Source organism: Bubalus kerabau, chromosome 3 (genome assembly GCF_029407905.1).
Source record: "Bubalus kerabau isolate K-KA32 ecotype Philippines breed swamp buffalo chromosome 3, PCC_UOA_SB_1v2, whole genome shotgun sequence".
Taxonomy (NCBI): Eukaryota; Metazoa; Chordata; class Mammalia; order Artiodactyla; family Bovidae; genus Bubalus; species Bubalus kerabau.
Window position 1 is genome coordinate 72,544,804 of NC_073626.1, and position 27,481 is coordinate 72,572,284.

Genomic DNA, 27,481 nt, shown 5'->3' on the forward strand with positions numbered 1-27,481 from the left:
TAAAGAGAAACAGCACCTACAGGAAGGAGTGAAACCCTGTTGCTGACAGAATGAACTTGGGTGGAAGTAGGAAGTGTGGATGGGATGGGGGAAGTGAGACCTTTTGGTTTTCAAGGTGGCATCCTCGCTTGTCAGCTAGACTGTTGTAAGGTACAGAATGAGAGACCTTAGCTGAACTACCGGTGAGCCACACAGAAAGCTTCCCCCTTGCTTCTTTGGGTTGATATACCACTCTGGTAATAAACAATTAGCCCTTCACAAAGTTCTCTTTGTTGTTAGGGCAAACTTTAAGCTCTCTCTGTGTTGTGTTATCTGTTAAGAATGTCCTGAATTTACTAGGTACCAACTCTGTGTTTTAGTTGCATAGGCACAACTCACAGATCTGATCAAGGCTCTTACATTTATAATATTCATTTTAGGTCCCTATTACATTAATTAAATATTAATGCTCTGAGCATATTTTTCATAGCCTTCTCTGTTTCTTCTCTACTGGAGAATATTGCTGGAAATTAAAAAATAGCGTGGTTTATTATTCATGTCATTGGTGTTACATTTTGATGATAAATTATTTTTGGAAAATGAAAAAAAAAAAGATAGATAAGTAGAAGAATCCCCTCTGTGTCTCATGCATTTCTCTGAATAGCAATTTTATATTTCCTCACTGTTTTTCCAGAGATTATTGCATATCTTCCATAAGCATCTATAAAATACCTAGCCATAGTCTTAAAAATTGGAGATACTTTCTGAAGAGCTTCTAATGAGATTAAAAAAAAAAATACTGTATGTGGTATAAAAATGCTCACACAAAAGTAGTTTTAAAAAAACGTAGTTTTTACCATGTGTACACATTTATATAGTTTCTTATAGTTTTTACTATGACAACCGTGCACATGGGGATGAACAGTCAGTGTGTTTAAACTCATGACTTTTCTGGATGGGAAACCTGAGGTTAATAAGTTCTTGACACATTATAAGGGCGAGGGGGTCTTGGCTGCTGTTAAATAATCCAGAGATGGTGATGGATGGCAGTGCTGGGCCAGAGAATCTCAATGGTATGGTGATAGAGGCTTCAAAAATGGCTGACTTGCTGTGATGTGCTTATGCCTATTTATGGACAACGATTGAAGAGGACGTCAAGGGTTTGGACCTGGGCGATTAAGTCATTAATGATTCTTTTGGCACGTAGGGCCTTTTAGAGGAGGAAACTTTTTCTTCAGGAGGACAGGGGGATTGAAATGACAAGCTTGGTTTTGAAATGCTGAGTTTAAGGCAGTAAACAGACTTCCAGGTTGAAATGTCTTATAGGCAACTGGTGATGCAGAGCTAGAGCACAGAGAAAGGTCAGCACCAGAGTGCCAGCTTTGATTATCGTCCCAGAAGTTACCATTGAGACACATAAGAGAAAGAGACTTTGGCACCTGTTTAGTTAATATGGTTGAATTCAGACTTGAGTTCAGCCTAGGACCAGCAATGCTAAAATTAGACTGTAAGATAGAGGAAGCAGAGGTTTTCAGAACTCACATTGGTAAATTGGGATCAGAAACTCTAAAGCCTAAATCTGAAAAACAGCAGAGGACGGCTGAGAAGAAAAGGGGTGGGAAAATCGGAGAGTGAAGTCAGAGGCAAAATAAATTAACAACAGATCAAAGAACAGGAGTGAGGCAGGAAAAGCAAGTGAGCAGAAGGAAGTTTCTCAGCTACCTTCAATATCTGGCTGCATCAAGTTCATCGTCTTTTCTCACTGACTCTTGGTCAAAGGTTAATCCTTGAGTGGCCAACCCACCTTATTTTGTAGGAGTCTTACATTGTAAGAATAAGTCAATCCTTAGAGGGAGACTGTAAAAAGAGAGAATTAGAAGGGCAAAGATCGCATCCAGAATTACAACTTAAATGGGGAATCAGAAACACAGAAATAGAAATAGGAGTTTATAGGGCAGGGAAACCAAGATTTTAATATCTTGCTGGTGATTGAGTGTTAAAGGCTTCAAAGAGGACTTAGAATAACTGATGGATCTTGTGATCTGGTGACTGGAAAGTTATAGAGAAGCTTCCTATAGACTGAAGATTGTAGGCTGGGTGTAGAATGTGAGGACTTGAAGAGGAGCAGCTGTAGGTCACATAGTGAAGCTGGAAACAGCAGTGCCAGGTGAGGGGGTACGTTCCTCTTTGAAGGGAGAGGAGAGCAGCTAGATACAGGAGACAGAAATGACGATAGAGACGAAGATTCTTCACAAAGGACAGAATGAAAAACTCCGGCAAATGCCTTGTCTCCGTAGACAAGCCATGCGTTTTTCCTTGGGCCTAGAAAAGGGAGATTGTCTTGGGTGGACTTGAGATATTGAGATAAGATTGAGAGTAGATGAGAAAATATGTTAAAACTTTGTATTAAGCCTAAATTTATCTGGAAGCAGGATACAAACAAAAAAATCGGATCAAGCTTTATACAAAAATAACCTGTGATATAACTGTGAATAATAGTTAGAACCGGACATGGAACAACAGACTGGTTCCAAATAGGAAAAGGAGTACGTCAAGGCTATATATTGTCACCCTGCTTTTTTTAACTTATATGCAGAGTACATCATGGGAAATGGTGGGCTGGAAGAAGTACAAGCTGGAATCAAGATTGCCAGGAGAAATATCAATAACCTCTGATATGCAGATGACACCACCCTTATGGCAGAAAGTGAAGAGGAACTAAAGAGCCTCTTGATGAAAGTGAAAGAGGAGAGTGAAAAAGTTGGCTTAAAGCTCAACATTCAGAATACTAAGATCATAGCATCCGGTCCCATCACTTCATGACAAATAGATGGGGAAACAGTGAAAACAGTGTCAGACTTTATTTTTCTGGGCTCCAAAATCACTGCAGATAGTGATTGCAGCCATGAAATTAAAAGACACTCCTTGGAAGGAAAGTTATGACCAACCTAGACAGCATATTCAAAAGCAGAGACATTACTTTGCCAACAAAGTTCCGTCTGGTCAAGGCTATGGTTTTCCCAGTGGTCATGTATGGATGTGAGAGTTGGACTATAAAGGAAACTGAGTGCAGAAGAGTTGATGCTTTTGAACTGTAGTGTTGGAGAAGACTCTTGAGAGTCCCTTGGACTGCAAGGAGATCCAACCAGTGCATCCTAAAGGAGATCAGCCCTGAGTGTTCATTGTTAGGACTGATGTTGAAGCTGAAACTCCAATCCTTTGGCCACCTGATGGGAAGAACTAACCCCTTGGAAAAGACCCTGATGCTGGGAAAGATTGAAGGCAGGAGAAGGGGACGACAGAGGATGAGATGGTTGGATGGCATCACCTACTCAATGGACATGGGTTTGGGTAGACTCCGGCAGTTGGTGATGGACAGGGAGGCCTGGCGTGCTGTGGTTCATGGGGTCACAAAGAGTCGGACACGTCTGAGCAACTGAACTGAACTGAACTGAGAACTGCTCTAAAAATAAAGTCTGTTAATTAAAACAGTTTTTAAAGGGATTAAGTACTGATGCATGTTACAACATGGATGAAGCTTTTTAACAGTATACTACATGAAATCAGTCAGCCAGACACAAAAGGCCAAGTACTCATGATTCCATTTATATGAAATGTCCACTGCTTTAAGAACCATGAGTTATTTTAAAAAAAGGGGGGTGCTAGATAAATGAGATGGTACAAGGAAGGTGTCAACTAAAAAGACGCACAACATGAGAGCTGTGAGTTAAGTTTTACTGGGGGTAGAATGAGGACTGCAGCCCAGGAGACAGCACCTTAGACAGCTCTGAGAGACTGCTCCAAAGAGGCAGTGGGGAAAGGTCAGTATATGAGATTTTGGTGAAGGGGGAGTTCATTGCAATTGAGCATTTACTTGAGGAGCTAACTCTTTTAGCTCCTTTCTGTTAGTCACCGTGAAGGGATTTTAGTGCTTTTCCAGATATGAAGAGATGCGAAGATTGGGACCGTGAAATCAGTTCCCGAAAATATATTTCTAAAGATCCTTTCCACCAGTTTGGAACAGAGTGCCTCACCCTCCACCCTGAATTCCCCTCAGGGGATGTTGAAGGTCAACAGTTGCAGCAGCTCAGGGTTCAGTTTCCGCAGAGGCAGATGGCAAATTCCCTTGTTGTTGTTGTTCAGTCGCTGGCAAATACTCTTGGAAAGTGCCAATTCACAATTGACTGGCAAGTGCCAATTTGTGGTTGACAAAGGATGGTGCTACTAATGTGAAGAAATCATGTGATTATGTTTCAAATATAAAAAAAATATGTATTTCTCATCAGAAAATAACCTAAAAGGAATTTTTCTGTTCATACATTGATTGCAATACAGTAGAATTTTCCGAGCATCAGGATGTTGAAACCATAACTAAATTACTGTGTAGTATAGCTTCCTGCATTTATACCTTTCCTTGGTAAGTGAAAAGATCATAACGATGTTAATAGCTAAGACTCAAGAATCCCTGGATCAAACTGTAGCTCAAACTGATTTCTTACAGGAGCTTTTGAGTTACAAAAATGAACAGAGAAACTGGGAAGGCTGAGATATGTAGGTCAACCTACTTACAAAAATAACCTTGATGGAGTTACATAGGTGGATATTATTGTAAAATTTCTTCACACAGTGCGAGGGAGTTGGCCAAACTTACTGAGCCATATTATCTATTCATCTCAGACAAAGCAATCATATCTTGTAGACCCATTGGACTATATCGCATAGATGACAGTTGCTAATTATCAAGAATAGTCATGATTTTCAAAAATGAAAGATGGTTAATATTCTTAGAATATGAAGAGGTCTTATGAAGCAATAAAAATAGATAAATGTCCAGTAAAAAAAGGAAGATAAATAGGCCACAATAAAAAGATAGAGATAGCCAACAAATTATGAAAATTGTTCAATATCATTAATAATCTAATAAATATAAGTTAATGCAAAAATGAGTATTGATTTAATCAATCATATAGACATAATTTTAAAAGAATGGTAATACCTAGTGTTCCATGAGTGGGGCATTACTGTTAGTGGTATATAAATTGATAGCACTCTTTTGGAGGCTGATTTGGCAGTAACTAGTAACTTTCTTTTAAATGCACATATTCTGCAACCTTAAAATTTTAATTCTAGGAATCTGTCCAACAGAAGTATTGTCCAGGTGCACAAAGATATATTTGTAAGAAAGTTCATGGCAGTGTTATTTGTAATAGGGAAAAATTGGAAACAATGTGAACGTCTACTAATAGGCACATCCACCCCCTAGAATATTTGGCAGAGATTAAAAAGAATTAAGCAGATATCTTTGAAACTGACATTAATGATTTCCAAGATTTATTGCCAAGTAATACGAAGGTGTAGAACACAACTTGCAGTCTGATCCCTCTTGTGTTTACCACCACTCCTAAAACTAAATGATATATGCATGTGGTTCATAAAAAGGAATCCAGAAGAATACACTGTAAATGCTAACAGGGGTTTCTCCTTGGGAGAGGAGAGGGTGGCAAGACAGGAAATGAAAGGGGATCTTGGTTATTTTACTGTATGCACTGCTATACTTTTGGATTTTCTTGAACAAAAGCTAAAAATTTGTTTCTTGTTAGGAGTTATTTACAAGTGTACACGTGTCAATGAATGAATACTAATACTAGTATTAATATTCTAAATCATTTAGAATATTGCCTGGTACAGAGGAAGTATTAATGCCATTAAATGTGTGTTAAATTAAATACATTCAAATATTAGGGCTCTATTTTAAGAAAATAATCATGGGATGTGCAAAGATTTAATTGCAAGGCAACCACTAATCTACATTTTTCTCTATACATTTTCTTTTTCCAGACTAAGCAATGGAATATTTTGCATTAATAAAAATTGGTTATAATAAGTTATAGCTGGTTATAAAAAGTAAAGAAATGCAGATATTACATGTAGTATTTTTATTATTATATAATAGGCCTATTTTAGTTTATGTGAAGAGAGAGAGAGAAGAAAACTTGAATGATGGTTTCCAAAATGTTAATAGTGGTTATCTCTGAGTGATGGAAATATGAGTACTTTTATTTTCTGTTGAAATATTGTGACAATCCAAATTATCTTAGAAAGGACATGGCTCCCAAAATGGGATCTTTCAGGGTTTTCCCTTCGATGTCTGTGGGAGGGTGGAAATGTAGAACTGCCACAAGAGGATTATTTTTCCAAAGTCTGGAGGGTGAGGAGTGGGGTCACATAGAGCTAAGGGCTTCCCTGGTGGCTCAGATGGTAAAGAATCCGCCTGCAATGCAGAAGACCTGGATTCTGTCCCTGGGTTGGGAAGATCCCCTGGTGGAGGGCATGGCAACCCACTCCAGTATTCTTGCCAGGAGAATCCCCATGGACAGAGGAGCCTGGTGGGCTATAGTCCAAGGGGTCGCAAAAAGTTGGACATGACTAAACAACTAAGTTATGCACAACTCAGCAGAGAGATAAGGCTATTGGTTAATGTGACTGGTACCTGCATAATTCAAGTGCTCAGCAGACCAGAGCCTCTAAAAAGTCCAAGAGATTAAGTATTTGATACTGAACTGCAACTTGCCAGGAATTCAACTCAGCCTGTCTATCATGGAAAAGCTTGGAATATCCATACTCTTTGGAATATTTTAGCCAATACTAGCTTAAAGGAGAGAGCTGAGAATAGTGGAAGGGTCCTCACTCCAAGTCTTCTGGGGGCCCAGCTTTAATCCCCAGGGCAGAGGCAGAATCTCTAACATCCCCCCTCTGCTAAGAAGGGGAAGTGGAGGAATAGTGACCTTTTCCTTCCTTATTTGCCGTCTTGTTCTCTCTCATCTTTTGTGAGTAAAATTCTCCTTCCACCCATTCTCTTAGGGTCTTCATTCTTAAAGTAGGCAGTTTCAAAAAGTATGTGATTGGATCATCTATTACAGATGCCAGTGTTTTATTTAAACAAATTTGTACTTTACGCCTCTGTATTTTTCAGAGACTTTTCTTCACAGAGGGCACAGCTCTGAGAGGAAAAGGCACACTTCAGCCAAAAGTATATACTTTGGTGTGATCTGATAAGATACATTTATTATTCTGATTCTTGAAATAAAAACCTGACCTATTGTAGTTACTGAATTTGCATAGAAAGATTACAGTGAACTAAACTATACCTCTGGAAGCAGGAATTTCTCCTGGAGTTTCCAGAAAGCTTCAAACTAATTTTTCACTATTTCAAGTATTCTATTTCTAAAAGATGTGGAAAGTGTTTCATTATGTGAAAATCCTGTGACTGGTTCCTAATTTGATGCTTTATTTTCCAAATTACTCTATTTGAAGAGTTTATTTAGCTTTTGAATTACAACTGTTAGAACACCCCCAGTTCCAAATCAGCAGGGCTTAAATCAGCAAAGTGCCTTATAGTTAATGCCTCAAGGCAGATCTCAGGATCTGCACAGAAAAGCAAGGTGTAGGTCGGAAAACCTCCCCCCAACCACATTAATTTGGCTGACAGTGATGGGACACCTCCAGCTGTGTTGCCTCCGGGAGTGGGGTTCATAAAGGGGATGGCCCCAGGCCTCTCGCTGCAAGCATCCATTGTAGACCCCCAGTGTTCTTTAATGATGTGTAATTGGACCAGACCAGACCATGGGGCTTGAATGGCCTTTCTCTGCAGTCAAAGGGCTCGGTACCTACTGTCTTTCTTTAGGACATTGATGGACAGCCCCAGTGCTCAGATTTTATGTTTATTAGTGATACTTTTCATGAGTTTCCAGGGCTAAAGTGACTTTTTCACACTGTTTAATGATTTTCAGTTTAACTCCCTTTCTGAGTGGGATGTTGTAAAGATTAATTAGCCAGTGTTCATAAAGTGCTTTCAAGCTGAAAAGTGCTGCACAAGGGTGTACAGACTCATTAGCTTCTTAGTCATTAAGGCTTTTTAGACCCTTTGGCCTTCAGAAACTAGATGGTGAAGACCAAATTAGTATTTTTTTCTTGGAGGAGGGGGACTTCAGAAAGAGCAGAATAGAACAGTATTTCTTTTTCTAAAAAAGACATGTTTTGCACTGGAACTGAGAAAGGATATAAAAAAATTTTTTCATTATCTCCTATTTCCATAATGTGTCAGCTTTTTCTTACTCCCTTCTTTCAAATTGTATTTGACTGTTTCTCCTGCATATGTATTAAGAAATTCTATACATTGTTGTATAGGGATGGTGGTGGGGGGTGGGTGGAGGTGGTGGGGGGCAGGGAGGCCTGGCATTCTGCTGTCATTGGGGTCGCAAAGAGTTGGACGTGACTGAGCAACAACAACAGCGATGGAGCTGAGTCTGACCCCAGAAAGTGTTGAATTGTGCCAGTGAATGGCGCAGTATAGAGCATTCCCTTTGTAAGTAAAGATCTTCTTTTAGTTTATAGTGTTTCATGAAGGTATGGTATTGCCTCCATCCATAGTAATCTTTAGATATATAACATACAGGATTTTATATATATATGTCATTGTTAAGTTGCTAAATCATGTCTGACTTTTTGCAACCCCATGGACTGCAGGGCAGCAGGCTTCCCTGCCCTTCACTGTCTCCCAGCGTTTGCTCAAATTCATGTCCATTGAGTTGGTGATGCTATCTAACCATCTATATATATACATATGTATGAGTTCTATATAATTCAATTAAAAGCATTTTATTGCAGGTGGAAAAGTACAAAAAGACATAAAAAGATTCTTTAAAAAAAAAGACAGAGATGAATAATTTACCAAGAATTATATTGACAGTTGACTTTTCAACAGCATTTACTGCACATGATGAGGGAATGTCTTCTAAGTACTGAGAGAAAACAGCCGTCAACTTAGAATTGTATACTCAAATAAATTAACTTTTAAGTTCATAAAATAAAAACATTTTAATACAAAACAAAGCATTTACCACCAATGCTGAAGAATTTTCTAAAGGATTGTCTTCACAAAGAAAGAAAATTATCCTAGAAGGAAAAATGAGATACTGGAAGAAATGAACAGGGAAAAATTGGTAAACATGTGGACAAATCAAAATAAGCGTGCCTAATAACAACAAAACAATGTCCAATTTGTAGTAGCAAAACAAGATAGAACTAGAAAAAAGGTAACAGGAAAAAAAGAGTATATCAGGAAGTAGTACTGAGAGTTGAAGCATTCCAAAGTCCTTACCTTATTTGTGAGGAGACTAAAGATGTTAAATTTAGATTTTATCAAGTATGTACATAAAATTTCTCTTAAAGGAAGCATAATGTAGTAAAGGGGACAATCAGTGGAATGAGGAAATAAAATCAGTAGCAACTGACTCAGTAAAAAAGAGAGTAAGGAAATTTGATATTGACTTTAGTAATTGTTTGTGAATCTCTTGCCTTAACATGACATATACTAAGTAACTATGTGTGAACTTCACACACACACACACACACACCCCTACAGGGAAAATGAAAAAAAAATAGTGATGTGTGAACAGGTGGTTCTGGCTTGGGATAAGATGTTTAATAAGAGCATCATACAGATTACATAGGGCATGTGTTACAGGAGAAGAACCTGAAATGTAGGGAACCAAAATCTTTTATAATAGACAGTAAACCTGCCTGGCCTCTGCCTCAGAGAGAGGCATTGTCTTCATTATATTGCATAGTAAGCATTTCTGCTCTTTGTTCTGTTTTACAAGACTGTCAACTATATAAACACTCTGGAAAGATGAGCCGTTGCCTTTGTTTGCAAGATGTGCAGAAATGTGAGAAATACATGGAGAATATTTCCCAATGACTCTGATAAATTTGTGAAGCCTCTGTTTTCTCATCTGAAAAGTAGAATGAATAGTATAAGTATGTAGTTGTAAGGATCAAAGGATATAGTGCATATAAAATGCTTAACATCATATCCAAGGACTTTGTCAATATAAGCTACTATTATAAATGATTATTTTTTGAATAATATATGAGTGTGTTTATTGAATTCTTTGTTTTCTCTAATAAATTGTGAATCTCTATGTTGTACACCTGAAACATATAATACTCTACATTAACTATATCTCAGTAAAAGCAATCGGGGTCTCAGCATTAGCTTCTACGGCCTTCTGAATCATTAATACTTTTAGGGACACTGTCAGAGTTGAGGATGCCCAGGTAGCCAAAGCAAGATTTTAATAGGAAAGAAATGATAGGAATTATGAAGTTCCCTTTATCTTTAGACCACCTCCAGCCCTCTACAAAAGCACCTCCCACTCTAAGTAGTCTCATTCTGGGTGTCCCAGTGTTGCCGAAATCCTGGGCTCTGTTCTCTGGTTCCAAACTGAAACACAGAGACAGCGTTTTGGGTGAAGTGGAAAAGAGTAGCTTTTATTGCTTTTCCAGGCAAAAGAGGCCACAGGAGTCTAGTGCCCTCAAGACTGTGCCCTCCCTTGGGAAAAATAGGAAGGGGTCTTAGAGTTCAGGAGGGGAAGGGAGTGCTACAGATAAGAAGTAGGGCAGATGCAAGCTTGCACTCTTCCTTTCTGTTGGAAAGCCTTTACGTGGTCAAAGTCGGGGTCAGGAGGTCTTGGGAGGGTTCCGGCAGTCCTTGAGGGTATCGCATCTTGACTTTTTATCTGGAATAAAGAATACTCACAAAAGAAGGGAGTGTTAGGGAGTTCTTCCTCAGAGAAGCAAACACCAGGTGCATTGTAGAGCTCTGATTAGAAAGTAATTGTTTTCAAAATGTAATTAAGTAAGCAAGAGAAACATTTCGGAGAAAATGGCTGAGTGGGCTTAAAAGAATAAGGCCTAGCATATTGCAGGCTGCTGCTGTTGAGTCGCTTCAGTCGTGTCCGACTCTGTGCGACCCCATAGACGGCAGCCCACCAGGCATCCCCGTCCCTGGGATTCTCCAGGCAAGAACACTGGAGTGGGTTGCCATTTCCTTCTCCAATGCATGAAAGTGAAAAGTGAAAGTGAAGGCGCTCAGTCGTGTCCGACCCTTCGCGATCCCATGGACTGCAGCCTTCCAGGCTCCTCCGTCCATGGGATTTTCCAAGCAAGAGTACTGGAGTGGGGTGCCATTGCCTTCTCTGATATTGGAGGCAACCTTAACCAATTTCTACTAACACCATGAGTGTCTCACACCTGCTGCTGTGTGGATCCTCCCTTGCTGTTTTCATCCCTCACCCCAGGGAGCTCTGCACTGCCCTCTTCTGGGCATGGAAGCAGCTGCTCGGTTTTGCCACTGCTCTGTACCTCTTGATATGGCATCGTGTGTGTGTGTGTGTGTGTGTGTGTGAGAGAGAGAGAGAGAGAGAGAGACTGACTGTCATATAAAACATGCCCACATGCCCTTTTGCCTCTACTTCAGAGAAATCCCAAAGCATTGTCTCTTGTACAATGCCCTACATTGTAAAGAGTTTAGGGAAATAATTATTTTGGCTTTTACTTGAGACATTTCCTCTCTCATAGAATCAGAGATTCTGGAGACCAATTTGAGTGCGAGTGCCAGGAAGTACTGGAAATCACAAGACCTAGACCCCCTATAATAAGAAAATTTATGTTAGGATCAGGCCTGTCACACATGGCTCTTTGTTCCCATAGGAAGAGTGCTCACCTAAAGGATCCCAGCCTCTCCTCAAACCAGCTTCTGTGGCACCAGCCCGCTGATTTGCATTCATGTCTAGTTATGTCAATGGCACCCCACTCCAGTACTCTTGCCTGGAAAATCCCATGGGCGGAGGAGCCTGGTAGGTTGCAGTCTGTGGGGTCGCTCAGAGTCGGACACGACTGAGCGACTTCACTTTCACTTTTGACTTTCATGCATTGGAGAAGGAAATGGCAACCCACTCCAGTGTTCTTGCCTGGAGAATCCCAGGGACAGGGGAGCCTGGTGGGCTGCCGTCTATGGGGTCGCACAGAGTCGGACACGACTGAAGCGACTTAGCGGCAGCAGCAGCAGCAGCTAGTTATGTCAACAGAAGAGTGGGTTCAATTTTAACTCTTCTGAGTGAGGCTCCTAGGCCCCCTGGTGCCTCGGTTCCTACTGGGACCATCCTAACAGTCATACTCAAGCCTGAAGCTGGCAGGGTTCTAGGGTCAAGCTGAGATCCCTGCTACTGATACATATGTACAAAGAAGTTGGCTTATATCCTGCCTACTTCGAAGTGTGAGTTTGTGCCTTGCCTTAAATTTTAAATATATCAGACTGCCCCCGTTTACTAATTTTTCATTGATCAAGGAAAGTATACAAGATGCCTTTTATACACAGTTCCTGGGTCATAGTTATCACAGCCTGTTTCTCATTTTATGTCTTCACAGATGTGACTGTCCCTAGTTAAAACCCAAGACTACAGTATAGTTAACGCTGAAGAATATTCTTTCTGAAGTTAAGATATTAGCATCAACAACACTATATTCAGCCTCTGTGGTTGGAAAAAAAAGGTGTTAAAATCAGGCATGTGAAGGAAATGTGGAATCTGGCTCCGTATTTTTATGGTTTAATGTTCTCAACACTCTCTTTGCCCCCAGGTCATGCAGATGTATCTTCCATTTTGTGGAATCGCCATATCTAACGCTCAGCTCTTTGCTGCCTCAAGGAAAGAATATGAAAGAAGCAGGGTGAGTAGAAAGAAGCATTGCTGACAGCCCTCAGAGCTCTTTGTCTTTCAAGTGTTTGTGAGTCATTATGTATTTTAAAAACAGTAGATGATCTTTGAATAGTACAGAAACATTTTTTTTTAATCTGTATAATCCTTCAAGTTTGTGGTTGATGATCCCTTTAAGCAATAAACCCAAATGGAAGTGGATATAAATCCCCTGTTGTTGTGTGGGGGAAATAGCTTCTTTTAAAAAGGAAATTAATTTTACATCGATACTACAAGACAATAGATATATTCTAGCTTACTTACAGTTTTGAAATAATAACACAAATTAGTGATCTTTTTACAATTTAGTTCCTTTAAGAAGCAAGGTATATTATAGATGATTTCACCCCAACTCGCAAATTATGTTTGTGAATTGAAAGTTTTCCTGGAAGAGGATGATAATGCTGCAAACACCAGCTTATAGAATTATAAAGAAACATAGTTATAGGGATTACTGTCATATACCTTCACCAGTCGTAGGGCTAAATAGTAAAAAACAAAACAAAAACAAAGACTGGTACTCAAAAAATTGCTAAACAATCAGTTCAGTCGCTCAGTCGTGTCTGACTCTTTGCGACCCCATGAATCGCAGCACGCCAGGCCTCCCTGTCCATCACCAACTCCCGGAGTTCACTCAGACTGACGTCCATCGAGTCAGTGATGCCATCCAGCCATCTCATCCTCTGTCATCCCCTTCTCCTCCTGCCCCCAATCCCTCCCAGCATCAGAGTCTTTTCCAATGAGTCAACTCTTCGCATAAGGTACCCAAAGTACTGGAGTTTCAGCTTTAGCATCATTCCTTCCAAAGAAATCCCAGGGCTGATCTCCTTCAGAATGGACTGATTGGATCTCCTTGCAGTCCAAGGAACTCTCAAGAGTCTTCTCCAACACCACAGTTCAAAAGCATCAATTCTTCGGCGCTCAGCCTTCTTCACAGTCCAACTCTCACATCCATACATGACCACAGGAAAAACCATAGCCTTGACTAGACAGACCTTTGTTGGCAAAGTAATGTCTCTGCTTTTCAATATGCTATCTAGGTTGGTCATAACTTTCCTTCCAAGGAGTAAGCGTCTTTTAATTTCATGGCTGCAGTCACCATCTGCAGTGATTTTGGAGCCCCCCAAAATAAAGTCTGACACTGTTTCCACTGTTTCCCCATCTATTTCCCATGAAGTGATGGGCCCAGATGCCATGATCTTTGTTTTCTGAATGTTGAGCTTTAAGCCAACTTTTTCACTCTCCTCTTTCACTTTCATCAAGAGGCTTTTTAGTTCCTCTTCACTTTCTGCCATAAGGGTGGTGTCATCTGCATATCTGAGGTTATTGATATTTCTCCTGGCAATCTTGATTCCAGCTTTTGCTTCTTCCAGCCCAACATTTCTCATGATGTACTCTGCATATAAGTTAAATAAGCAGGGTGACAATATACAGCCTTGACATACTCCTTTTCCTATTTGGAACCAGTCTGTTGTTCCATGTCCAGTTCTAACTGTTGCTTCCTGACCTGCATACAGATTTCTCAAGTGGCAGGTACAATCAAGTAGAGGTTAAACATATTAGACTCACTCTGTTTTTAAATATAGGGACATTACTGTCACAATTTAGAAATATATTTAACAGGAATTTGTTCATAAAGGTTGGAAACCCTCAGTTGATTGGTAATCAAATTGATTAAAAGTTTCGTTTACTAAGCATTATGATTTACGAATATTTCACAGGCAAGAATTGACAACTACAGCCATTTTCTTTAGCACAGCATATGACACCTTTTCTCTGATTTGGATCCTGTTTTCATCTTTAGCCCCATGTCTTACCCTTCTCCTCCTTTCATTGGGTGTTGAGGTCCTTTAATGGACCGGAACCTGATGGTCTGGTCCATTACCGATAAGAAAGTAAAGGAGAGAGAAAGAGGCTGATATTCCTTGGTTCATGCAGAAAGCCAATAAAGCCCCTGCACAGGGCTTGCTCTGTTCATGGAGGCCTCAGGCGCCCTCTCGATGGGGTGAAGGCGCAGAGCACCTTCTCAAGAGGGTCTTAGAAGCCCGAGCAGGAAAGTGAACTCAGAGAGCCTCTGCGCTCCAGGGGATCAGCCTGAAAAAGAGAGAGAGAGAGAGAGAGAGAGAGAGAGACACGGGGACCAAAGCTCTGATGGAGCAAAGGTGTTTTATTCCACATTGTGTAGATATTTATACTGTCTTACATGATAGCTATTTTCAGCAGAGATAAAATCAAAACTTACAAGTTATCAAGGAAACATGAGGTCATCCATATGAAAGCGAGAGGGTTGTAAATAATCATTTTTACCATATGGTTCATAAAAAGGAAGAGGATACTTATCACTGTATAGAAAAACTAACGAAGGAAATGCCTGGATCCTTCGGCCCCCGGGAGAGGCTTGCCTCTCCTCTTAATTCCTGAATATTCAGGAATTAATAAGGAACAGAGAATTCCTGACAGATCCAAAACAGCACACAGGAAGCCTCCTGTTACATGCTTCCTGACAATTGCACTCCAGCAGTATAAACCCCAATTTCCAGAAAACAGTCTGTTTCACTTTCTCATTCTCTTAGTAATATTTCTGCCTCTGCTTTCAATGCCTCATGTCAACCTTTTTCTCCTACTGCTTTCACCTTGCATTTCCCTGAAGACCCAGCTCAGTGTTCCACTTAATCTTTCCTTCTTTGCTTATTATTTTGTCTTATATTTACTGCCATTGTTTTATTGTGGACCCTTATCACACTGTATAATATTTATCAATGGCCCTCCTCTCCAACCACATTTTGAATTCCTTAAGGAATACTTCATGCATTATGAATCTTTGCATCCTCATGTATTCATTTACTCACTCAACAAATATTTATTTTGTGGTCCTCTTCAGACACTGTCCATCAAAGTCCCTGCCTTCATAGAACTTATCATTTAGATGAAACAATAGATAATAGACAAACAAATAAAAAATAATATAGTATCAGGTGGTGGTAAGTGCTCTAAAAAAAGAACAAAGTGAGATAATGGAATACAGACTGGTTACTGAAGGGTAGTTTAGGATGATGTTTATTTCAGAAGGTGATCAAGAAGGTCTCTGTGAAAAGGTAATATCTGAGCAGAGACCTAAATGAAATGAAGGAGCAAAGCCACACAAAGATGTAGGAAGAAGATTCCAAGCAGTGGAAATACCAAGTGCAAAGGCCCAGCTGTAGGAGAAGCTTCGGTCCATGTGTCTAAAGAGCAGATAGGAAAGACTTCAGATAGCCAAAACAATCCTAAGGAAGAAGAACAAAGCTGGGGCATCACACTTCTTGATTTAAAACTATTCTTCAAAGCTATAGTAATCAAAATAGTATTGTACTGGTATTAAAAACAGACATACAGACCAGTGGAATAGAATTGAAGTGAAGTGAAGCCACTCAGTCATGTCCGACTCTTTGCGACCCCATGGATTGTAGCCTACAAGGCTCCTCTGTCCATGGAATTTTACAGGCAAGAGTACTGGAGTGGGTTGCCATTTCCTTCTCCAGGGGATCTTCCAAAGCCAGGGATCGAACCGAGGTCTCCCACATTGCAAACAGATGCTTTACTGCCACCAGGTTAATTCCTGGAATAGAATTAAGAGCCCAGAAATACACCCATACATATAGAGTCAACATCTATTTGACTAGGGAGCCAAGAATACTCAATGGGGAAAAAGTAGTTTTTTTCAATAAATGGTTTGGGAAAACTGGATATTCACATGCAAAAGAATGAGATTAGATTAGACCTCTATCTTACATCACTCACAAAAATTAACTTGAAATAGATTGAAAGCTTAAACTTGAGACCTGAAACTGTAAAACTCCTAGAAGAAAATATGGGTGAAAGCTCCAGTGATTTTTTTGGGGGTCTGATATAAAAGCTCAAGCAACAAAAGCAAAAATAAACAAATGAGACTACCTCAAACAAAAAAACTTCTTCACAGCAAAAGAAACAATCAAAAAATTCAGAATTAAACTATGGAATGGGAGAAAATATTTGCAAATCATCTGTATTGATAAGGGGTTAATCTCCAAAATATATAAGGAACTCATACAACTCAATAGCAAAAACAAAACAAAACCAAAAAAACCCCCCAAAATCATCCAATTAAAAAATAGAAGATTTGAAAAGACATCTTTTCCAAAGAAGACATACAAATGGCCAATAGACACATGAAAAGATGCTCAACATCATCAGGGAAATGCAAATTAAAACTATAATGAGATATCACCTCCTATTTCTTAGAATGGCTGTTATCAAAAAAATAAGAGATAACAAGTATTGGTAAGGATGTGGAGAAAAGGGAACCCTTTGTACACTGTTGATGGGAATATAAATTGGTGCAGTTACTATGGAAAACAATATGGAGGTTCCTCAAAAAATTAAAAATAGAACTACTGTATGATCCAGCAGCTTCACTTCTGAGTATATATCCAAAGGAAATTAAATTGCAGCCTCAAAAAGATATCTGCACTCCCATGTTCATTGCAATATTATTTACAATAGCCAAGATATGGAAGCAACCTGTGTCCATTAATAGACGAATGGATAAGGAAATTGTGATACACACATGCACACAGACAATGGAGCACTATTTAGCCATAACAGAAGAAAATCCTGCCATTTCTGACAACATAGATGAAACTTGAGGGCACTGTGTTAAGTGAAATAAGATCAGTTCAGTTCAGTCTCTCATTCGTGTTCGACTCTTTGTGACCCCATGAACTGCATTATGCCAGGCCTCTCTGTCCATCACCAACTCCTGGAGTAGACCCAAACTCATGTCCATTGAGTCGGTGATGCCATCCAACCATCTCATCCTTTGTCGTCACCTTCTCCTCCTGCCTTCAATCTTTCCCAGCATCAGGGTCTTTTCAGATGAGTCAGCTCTTCACATGAGGTGGCCAAAGGATTGGAGTTTCAGCTTCAACATCAGTCCTTCCAATGAACACCCAGGACTGATCTCCTTTAGGATGGACTGGTTGGATCTCCTTGCTGTCAAAGGGACTCGCAAGAATCTTCTCCAACACTACAGTTTAAAAACATCAATTCTTCGGTGCTCAGCTTTCTTTATAGTCCAACTCTCACATCCATACACAACTACTGGAAAAACCATAGCCTTGACTAGATGGACTTTTGTTGACAAAGTAATGCCTCTGCCTTTTAATAAGCTCTGAGGTTCGTGACATTGTACAGGAGACAGGGATCAAGACCATCCCCATAGAAAAGAAATGCAAAAAAGTAAAATGGCTGTCTGGTGAGGCCTTACAAATAGCTGTGAAAAGAAGAGAAACGAAAAGCCAAGGAGAAAAGGAAAGATATAAGCATCTGAATGCAGAGTTCCAAAGAATAGCAAGAAGAGATAAGAAAGCCTTCCTCAGTGATCAATGCAAAGAAATAGAGGAAAATAACAGAATGGGAAAGACTAGAGATCTCTTCAAGAAAATTAGAGATACCAAGGGAACATTTCATCCAAAGATGGGCTCGATAAAAGACAGAAATGGAATGGACCTAACAGAAGCAGAAGATATTAAGAAGAGGTGGCAAGAATACACAGAACTGTACAAAAAAGATCTTCATGACCCAGATAATCACAATGGTGTGATCACTCACCTAGAGCCAGATATCCTGGAATGTGAAGTCAAGTGGGCCTTAGAAAGCATCACTACAAACAAAGCTAGTGGAGGTGATGGCATTCCAGTTGAGCTATTTCAAATCCTGAAAGATGATGCTGTGAAAGTGCTGCACTCAATATGCCAGCAAATTTAGAAAACTCAGCAGTGGCCACAGGACTGGCAAAGGTCAGTTTTCATTCCAATCCCAAAGAAAGGCAATGCCAAAGAATGCTCAAATTACTGCACAATTGCACTCATCCCACATGCTAGTAAAGTAATGCTCAAAATTCTCCAAGCCAGGCTTCAGCAATACGTGAACCGTAAACTTCTAGATGTTCAAGCTGGTTTTAGAAAAGGCAGAGGAACCAGAGACCAAATTGCCAACATCCACTGGATCATCAAAAAAGCAAGAGAGTTCCAGAAAAACATCTATTTCTGGTTTATTGACTATGCCAAAGCCTTTGACTGTGTGGATCACAATCAACTGTGGAAAATTCTGAAAGAGATGGGAATATCAGACCACCTGACCCGCCTCTTGAGAAATTTGTATGCAGGTCAGGAACCAACAGTTAGAACTGGACATGGAAAAACAGACTGGTTCCAAAGAGGAAAAGGAGTACATCAAGGCTGTATATTGTCACCCTGCTTATTTAACTTGTATGCAGAGTTCAGTTCAGTTCAGTCACTCACTTGTGTCCCACTCTTTGCGACCCCATGAATCACAGCACGCCAGGCCTCCCTGTCCATCACCAGCTCCCGGAGTTCACTCAGACTGACGTCCATCGAGTCAGTGATGCCATCCAGCCATCTCATCCTCTGTCGTCCCCTTCTCCTCCTGCCCCCAATCCCTCCCAGCATCAGGGTCTTTTCCAATGAGTCAACTCTTCGCATGAGGTACCCAAAGTACTGGAGTTTCAGCTTTAGCATCATTCTTTCCAAAGAAATCTAAGGGCTGATCTCCTTCAGAATGGACTGGTTGGATCTCCTTGCAGTCCAAGGGACTCTCAAGAGTCTTCTCCAACACCACAGTTCAAAAGCATCAATTCTTCGGCGCTCACCTTTCTTCACAGTCCAACTCTCACATCCATACATGACTACTGGAAAAACCATAGCCTTGACTAGATGGACCTTTGTTGGCAAAGTAACGTCTCTGCTTTTGAATATGCTATCTAGGTTGGTCATAACTTTCCTTCCAAGGAGTAAGCGTCTTTTAATTTCATGGCTGCAATCACCATCTGCAGTGATTCTGGAGCCCCCCCCCACCAAAAATCTCAGCCACTGTTTCCATTGTTTCCCCATCTATTTGCCATGAAGTGATGGCACTAGATGCCATGATCTTAGTTTTCTGAATGTTGAGCTTTAAGCCAACTTTTTCACTCTCTTCTTTCACTTTCATCAAGAGGCTCTTTAGTTCTTCTTCACTTTCTGCGATAAGGATGGTGTTATCTGCATATCTGAGGTTATTGATATTTCTCCCGGCAATCTTGTTTCCAGCTTGTGCTTCTTCCAGCCCAGCATTTCTCATGATGTACTCTGAATATAAGTTAAATAAACAAGGTGACAATATACGGCCTTGACGTACTCCTTTTCCTATTTGGAACCTATCTGTTCCATGTCCAGTTCTAACTGTTGCTTCCTGACCTGCATACAGGTTTCTCAAGAGGCAGGTCAGGTGATCTGGTATTCCCATCTCTTTCAGAATTTTCTACAGTTTATTGTGATCCACACAGTCAAAGTCTTTGACATAGTCAATAAATCAGAAATAGATGTTTTTCTGGCACTCTCTTGCTTTTTCGATGACCCAGCCTGTATTATTTCACATATATATTGGATCTAGGAAAGCGGTACTCAAAGAAGCAGAGTTAGTATGGTGGTTTCCAGTAGCTTGGAGTGTCTAGAAAAAGGAGAGTTGTTTTTCAAAGTATACAGACTTCTAGTTATAAGATGAGTAAGTTCTGGAGATCTAGTATTCAGTGTGATGACTATAGTTAATGATACTGCATTATGTACTTGAACATTGCTGAGAAAATAAATCTTAATGCTCTTAACACAAAAAAATGTAAATATGTAAGGTGATGGATGTGTTAAGTAACCTTAGTGTAGTAATCATTTTGCAATATATAGGTGTATTAAATCATCAAATTGTACACCTTAAACTCACACAAAGTTTTATGTCAATTATATCTCAATAAAGCTGAGAGTGGGGAGAAATAATGTAGCTGGATAGTGAGAAGTGAGAGATTCTCCAAAAAATTTACCAGTGAAACATACAAGGCCTACTGATATGGGTAATGAATGAAAACAACTTTAGGCTTGTACAGGTGGCAAGTAAACAGTTGGATATGGGAGTCTAGAGTTTTGGAGAGATGTGAAGACTCGAGATTATTATTTGGAAACCATCAGCATATAGATCAGAGAAGGCGATGGCACCCCACTCCAGTATTCTTGCCTGGAAAATCCCATGGATGGAGGAGCCTGGTAGGCTGCAGTCCACGGGGTCACTAAGAGTCGGACACGACTGAGCAACTTCACTTTCACTTTTCACTTTCATGCACTGGAGAAGGAAATGGCAACCCACTCCCGTGTTCTTGCCTGGAGAATCCCAGGGATGGGGGAGCCTGGTGGGCTGCTGTCTATGGGGTCGCACAGAGTCAGACACGACTGACGTGACTTAGCAGCAGCAGCAGCATATAGATGGTATTTAAAACTAGGGTACAGGTGGGAAAAATATCTGGATAAGAGAAGGGAAAAGGTCCAAGGATGAGTCCAGGAGCAAAAGAAGGTCTGAAGAAGAAGGAGCTGGGGACATGCAAATGACATTGAGAAACAGGGAGTGTTCAACTGTGTGCAAAGCTTCCATGTGTGTAGCATTGTGTGTCATCCTAGATTTTCTTCTCTTTTTTATTTGGAGCCAGTCTGCATTGTTATTTGTGAAACTTTTATCACTTGTTAGTAAAGCAGCAATTTTTAATTAGAAACAATAAAATTACTATAATGCGATTTGTCAGTACAAAACTCAAGGCACAATTAGTTTTTCCTCTGAGATAAATGTTCCTGTATATGGGTCCCAGAGGCCCCATCCATGCAGTCACAACAAATTGAAAAGTTAAATAATTGTTCAGTTAATATGATCCATCTGAAGAACTAGTCTGGATGATTAAGGAAATAATGTCCCCTCCCTTAATAACAGGGGATTTTGTTGGTAATTATGCAGACAGTTGCCTCATTTTTAATATTATATTTGCACATGAAATTACCACACATTGACCTCTTACAGCGATTTGCTGCCCAAATGCCAAACGGACAGAATACACTTAAAACTTGTAGTGTTTCTCTTTGTTTTGGAATCATAGAGCAATGCATAGCCCTTAGCCGTAGTCACAAGCTCTCTTTAGAGAAAACGCTGTCCAAGATTTTGGGTCTGCTTTGAGATTCTCAGGGAAGTAGACTCATTTCATGGATCCCTTAGCTCATTCAAATACTTTTCTACCTGAATAGACTCAGAGAAGAAATTCTCATGTTTCAAATGGTTTCAGGACAAATCAAATACATTACCAAAGTTGAAAATTAGTCAACACCACCTATCAGAATAGATGTGAATTTGAAAACCCATGAAATCCTTTTGTGACAGGTCAGACTGGAAGCATCATATTGAATTCTATTGAATAAAGCATCCTCTGGCCAGTTCACTGGCTGTGTGTAATTTTCTGATTGTGCTCTGATAGAGGCAAAATATCTACTACCTGTAAATGGCTCACTGTTCTTCAATCTCTAAATGTGTCCATGTAATTAAAAATTCTAAATAAATATTATTTCAGTGTATAAATTGCAAGCTATCTTAGCTGGATAAAATGACATGTTATCACAATTTCATTTTTAAATGAGTATACAGTTTTCAAGTTAGAATTTAAGCTTTTTCTTTAATTTTTATGCTTTTTATTTTATTATTTAATAAATTTTTAATGATGTTTTCTTTTTGAGATGTAGAATGGCATTTAAATATTCTCCTGGACAAATTTCTTGTGTAGAGGGATTAATAGGGGTTTTATATATATATATATATAAAATTATAAATATAATAAATATATATAATAATAAATATATTATATATATAATTAAAATATAATATAATATATATTTATATAATATTTATATAAATATATATGTTATATATATAATAAATATAAATATATAAATATATATATTTATATATATGTGAAGGTTTTGAAACTTAACTAGCATCCACTACTATAATTCTTTAATAGTTCTGTGAGAGATATATATTACTGAAAATAAGTCTTTAGTTTGACCATGAAGCTATTTCTTCCAGATGGTGAGGAAGAGATGCTTTGTAATTTTCTGAAATAAATGTGCCTTGGAGAGAATCAAGTATTCGGTATTCATAAAATGTTGATTTTTAAACCCAGTCATGTTTTTTAAAACACTGCAGAAAAACTACTGTAGGAGCAGAAAAGCCTGTCAGTAATGATTATATGAGATCATGTAGTCATTAACTGTGTGGAACATAGTTATATAGATATATGAGGAATTTATGTGGGATTATATGGACTGGTGGGCTACTGTCCATGCGATCATAAAGAGTTGGACATGACTGAGCGACTGAGCAACCTAAGCACACACACACACACACACACACACACACGCGTGCACACACACACATGGACTGGCACTATTCTCAAGTTATATTTTATAATTCAAGACTGTGTTATGAAATGAAACGATGGAAATATGTCAAAACAACCATAAACACTCTAAAATTTAGCCACACAAAAATATTTATATTTTTATAGCAAAGACAAAATGGAATTTTTGAGAGACAAATTTTAATTCAGTCCCTTAGCCACCTAAATACATCCATTTTCTCTTTCCTAGGCTTTGCTAGAGGTGGTTAATGACCTCTTTGAAGAACAGACTGACCTGGAGAAAATTGTCAAGAAAATAATGCATCGGGCCCAAACACTATTGAAATGTGAACACTGTTCTGTTTTACTCCTGGAGGACATCGAATCACCAGTAAGTCATCTTTATCTGTCATCTGTGTTAAGGAAGTAAAGTTTAGTTTAGTTGTAACTAAGTTCGTGAAATCGTGACTTAAACCACTCTTTTGTGACTCTTCTAACATGAGGTGACTTTTTATAAAAGGAAAGTTTTTATTTCCTGTATTGTTTCTTCAGTCTTGATCTGCTGTCCTCTGAGAAACTCTGACGACCTTGAGGTCTAGCGGAGCTCTGTGTACACAGATGAGGCAGCTAAGGGATGGGAAAGGGAAAGTGAAAGTCGCTCAGTACTGTCAGACTCTTTGCAACCGCATGGATTCTACAGTCCATGGAATTCTCCAGGCCAGAATACTGGAGTGGGTAGCCTTTCCCTTCTCCAGGGCATCTTCCCAACCCAGGGGTGGAACCCAGGTCACCTGCATTGCAGGCGGATTCTTTACCAGCTGAGCCACCAGGGAAGCCCAAGGGATGGAAGGGGTTGCCCAAACTCACGCAGCTGAAGAGAAGAGAAGCTAGGCTGCCAGCCTCCCATTGAACCCACACAGCAAGGGAAGGCCCTCAGCACGTGTGAGATGGACTGCCGTCCACACAATACTCCACAGCCCTCTTCTGGGGGTGGGGGTGGGGGAGTGGGAAGCAGTGCTCTTTGCGCTTGCGCTCAGTGGAGTCACCCCAGCCTCAGTGGGGCGGCACTCTCCTGCAGAGGTTTGTCCTGCTGCTTCCCACGTTTCCACCTTCTTCTACTGCTGCCTCGGGCCTGTGGACACTAGCTCGGTGCGCGCCAGTCAGGAGGCGGAGGCTCCTTCCCTCCTCACGCAGGGGCTACTTACTGTCACCTCAGGGGCAAGCAGCCCTTGGCCTCGGCCCCGGGCCTGCCTTATCTTGGCTTTCAGGGTCTTTTAGGTCCTCTGGCTCTTTGTGGGAAGTCTGCTGGGTACATACACAGCAATATTGAAAATAATGACCATCATCCATCTAACTTCTTGAAAGCTAAATGTCTACACCCTCAGCAGCAGTTTAATATCTTTGCTGTGAACTCTTTTCAAAGACCAGGAACTGTCTAGCAATGAAGTGTCGTTTTAATACCCCAGAGAATGATGTTTTACTGTAGTTACTTAGAAAGGTTATTGTCTTTGCCTTTAGGTTTGAGTTCCTCAAAAAACAAGAACCTTGGGTAAATTTTAGAGATTTAATAATAAATATTGTAGAACTTAAAATATTTTAAGTTTTTATTGGGAACACATGTACACCCGAGGTGGATTCATATTGATGTATGGCAAAACCAATACAATATTGTAAAGTAATTGGCCTCTGATTAAAATAAATAAATTTAATTAAAAAAAATTTTAAGTTTTTAAAAACATTTCGTTGATATATAGTTGATTTACAATGTTGTGTTAGTCTCAGGTGTTCAGCAAAGTGATTCAGTTATATATATCCTTTTTGGAATTCTTTTCCATTATAAGTTATTACAAGATACTGAGTATAGTTCCCCATGCTATACTGTAGGACCTTGTTGGTTATCTATTTAGCATTAAGCTTTCAAAAATCTATGTACGTTTAAAATGTTTAGGAGTATTTCCCCAAATCTTAGCAGTTCAGTTCAGTTCAGTTGCTCAGTCATGTCCGATTCTTTGCAACCCCATGGACTGCAGCACGCCAGGCTTCCCTGTCCATCACCAACTCCTGGAGTTTACCCAAACTGATGCCCATTGAGTTGGTGATGCCATCCAACCATCTCATCCTCTGTCGTCCCCTTCTCCTCCTGCCCTCAATCTTTCCCAGCATCAGGATCTTTTCAAATGAGTAAGCTCTTCACGTCAGGTGGCCAAAGGATTGGAGTTTCAGCTTCAACGTCAGTCCTTCCAATGAACGCTCAGGACTAATCTCCTTTAGGATCGACTGGTTGGATCTCCTTGCAGTCCAAGGGACTCTCAAGAGTCTTCTCCAACACTACAGTTCAAAAGCATCCATTCTTCTGCGTTCAGCTTTCTTTGTAGTCCAACTCTAGAGTTTGGTGTTATTTCTACTCAACAAGTGTGGTTTAAACAAACAATAGCCTTGCAGTTATCCTGTGGTTGTGTAAAACTCAGTAGATTCTGGGTTTTCCAGATGGCACTAGTGGTAAAGAACCTGTCTGCCAATGCAGGAGACATAAGAGACACAGGTTCGAACCCTGAGTCAGGAAGATGCCCTGGAGGAGGGCATGGCAACACACTTCAGTATTCTTGACTGGAGAATGCCATGGACAGAGGAGCCTGGCGGGCTACAGTCCATAGGGTCTCAAAGAGTCAGACACAACTGAAGCGACTTAGGACACACAGCACAATAGATCCCTGGGAGAACACACACACACACACACACACACACACACACACACACACATAACCCATATATGTGAAGTGCTTCTGAATGCTTCATGAAGCATTTTGGCTCGTTTAATGCTTACTGCATCCTTATGAGGTCAGTAGTATTATCCTGCTCATTCATTGATGAGGAATTCAGGCTCCAAGAGTCGACTGACCTGCAAGAATATTCCCCACCACCTGACAGAGAAGCCTCTGAAAGGAGTGGCAGGAGGTGGGATGCTAGTGGGTGCTCTCCTTGAGCAAAGTCAGCAAGGGGAAACTGTTGGGGCTTGTTTCCAGGGTTTGCGAGCCACTCCCAGGTCCCCATGAGCACAGCTGGCTGGGGGGCCAGGTGGAATATGAACAGGGACAGATTCACTGTTTGCTTGGTCAGTTAGAACAGGCATGGAAGTAATTTAAACCGGCTTAGGGTGGTCATTTTTTGCAAATCTTCTAACATGGACTAACTTTTACCCTGTAGTCTTGCTCTTTGGCAAGTGAAATGAAAAAGTACAGATGACAGAAGACAATATGGAAGGTGGGGGCAGAGCTGGAGAGGATAACAGTGACAGTAAGAACTCAGGATATAAAGTAGGGAGGGGGTCAGAAACCACTCCCTAGACTAGATGGCATGTGTGTGTGTTCAGTCGCTCAGGCATGTCCGACTCTTTGCGACCCTTTGGACTATAGCCCACCAGGTTCCTCTGTCTAAGGGACTTTTCGGGCAAGAATACTGGAGTGGATTGACATATCCTTCTCCAGGGGATCTTCCCAACCCAGGGATCGAACCTTCGTCTCCTGTGTCTCCTGCATTGCAGGTGAATTCTTTATCTGCTAAGCCACTGGGGAAGCCAGACTAGATGGTAACATGCGGTAAAGGTGTTGGTGTAGTCGTGAAGATTAAGACCTTTTCCCTATCACAGCTGAACATTCTAAGATTTTTCGGAATAGTGGAGTCAGGGCAGAAAACCTGGGCCCAGTCTATCATTTCTTCTCTTTGCCCATCCCCTCCCTCTCAGAGTGAGAATGAACTCCTTCAATCCAGAGGGACAAGGTCAGGGGTAAAAGTGAACTGTGTGCACAAAGAGGAGACCTATCTGTTTGGTACCATTTGAGAAGCTGTAAAGAATTTTTATCAAGGTTGCTAGGCAAGTGGTGGGGGAGCTGAGTGCAGGGGCGGGGCGGCAGTGGGGGCTGGCTTATATATGTGGCATCACCACGCAGAAAAGTCATAATGCCCTGCTTTCCTTTAACATGTTTCTCACCAAAAGTTTCTTGAAACTCCAGACTTACAGGGACTGATCGCTGTTCTGTGCACTACCCTGATTGTCAGGTAGAAAGGATGGGAAGGAAACCATATACAGTCACACCATGTATAAGAGGAGAAGCCAGCTGAACAGGATACCAGGTGGCAAAAGCTAACGCTGGCACCGAGGTTTCAACAAACAGAAAATCCTGCCGAGATGAAGTTCTCTGGCTGAGACTTCCTCACCTCAGAATGGATGGATTGATAGTATATTTTTAGGCTTTGCAAGTCACATGATCCCTCTTGCAGCCACTTATGGTAGCATGAAAGCAGTCTCAGTACGGCTGTGTTCCAGTAAAGCATTGTTTATAAAACTAGGTGGTGGGCCAGATTTGGTTGCAGGCAATAGTTTTCAGATCTCCATCCTAGATAATCCCTGGGTGGCCTTTACTTTCTTATGACACTGAAAAATGAGCTGCCCACTTTTTTGTCTTGTTTCTGTGAAGTCAATATAAATTTCAGATAGAGCAAAGATTTGTGTACAAAAAGAACTTAAAAATACTGGTGAGTATTGTTTTATAGTCATTCGGTGGGGAAAGGTTTTCTAAAACATTCACACAATTCTTCAGAGAATATAAGCACATTAAAACACTTCTATGATTTT

General features: G+C 40.3%; 1 protein-coding gene across 1 annotated transcript in view; it reads left to right on the top strand.

Annotated features, from left to right (window-relative positions):
* PDE11A (phosphodiesterase 11A) overlaps positions 1-27,481 on the top strand; it is a 419,647-nt gene that overhangs the window by 138,112 nt on the left and 254,054 nt on the right. The window contains exons 3-4 of the mRNA XM_055572117.1: positions 12,460-12,549; positions 23,099-23,239. Of these exons, the coding sequence (XP_055428092.1) occupies positions 12,460-12,549; positions 23,099-23,239 (231 nt within the window). The remainder of the gene's footprint in view (positions 1-12,459; positions 12,550-23,098; positions 23,240-27,481) is intronic.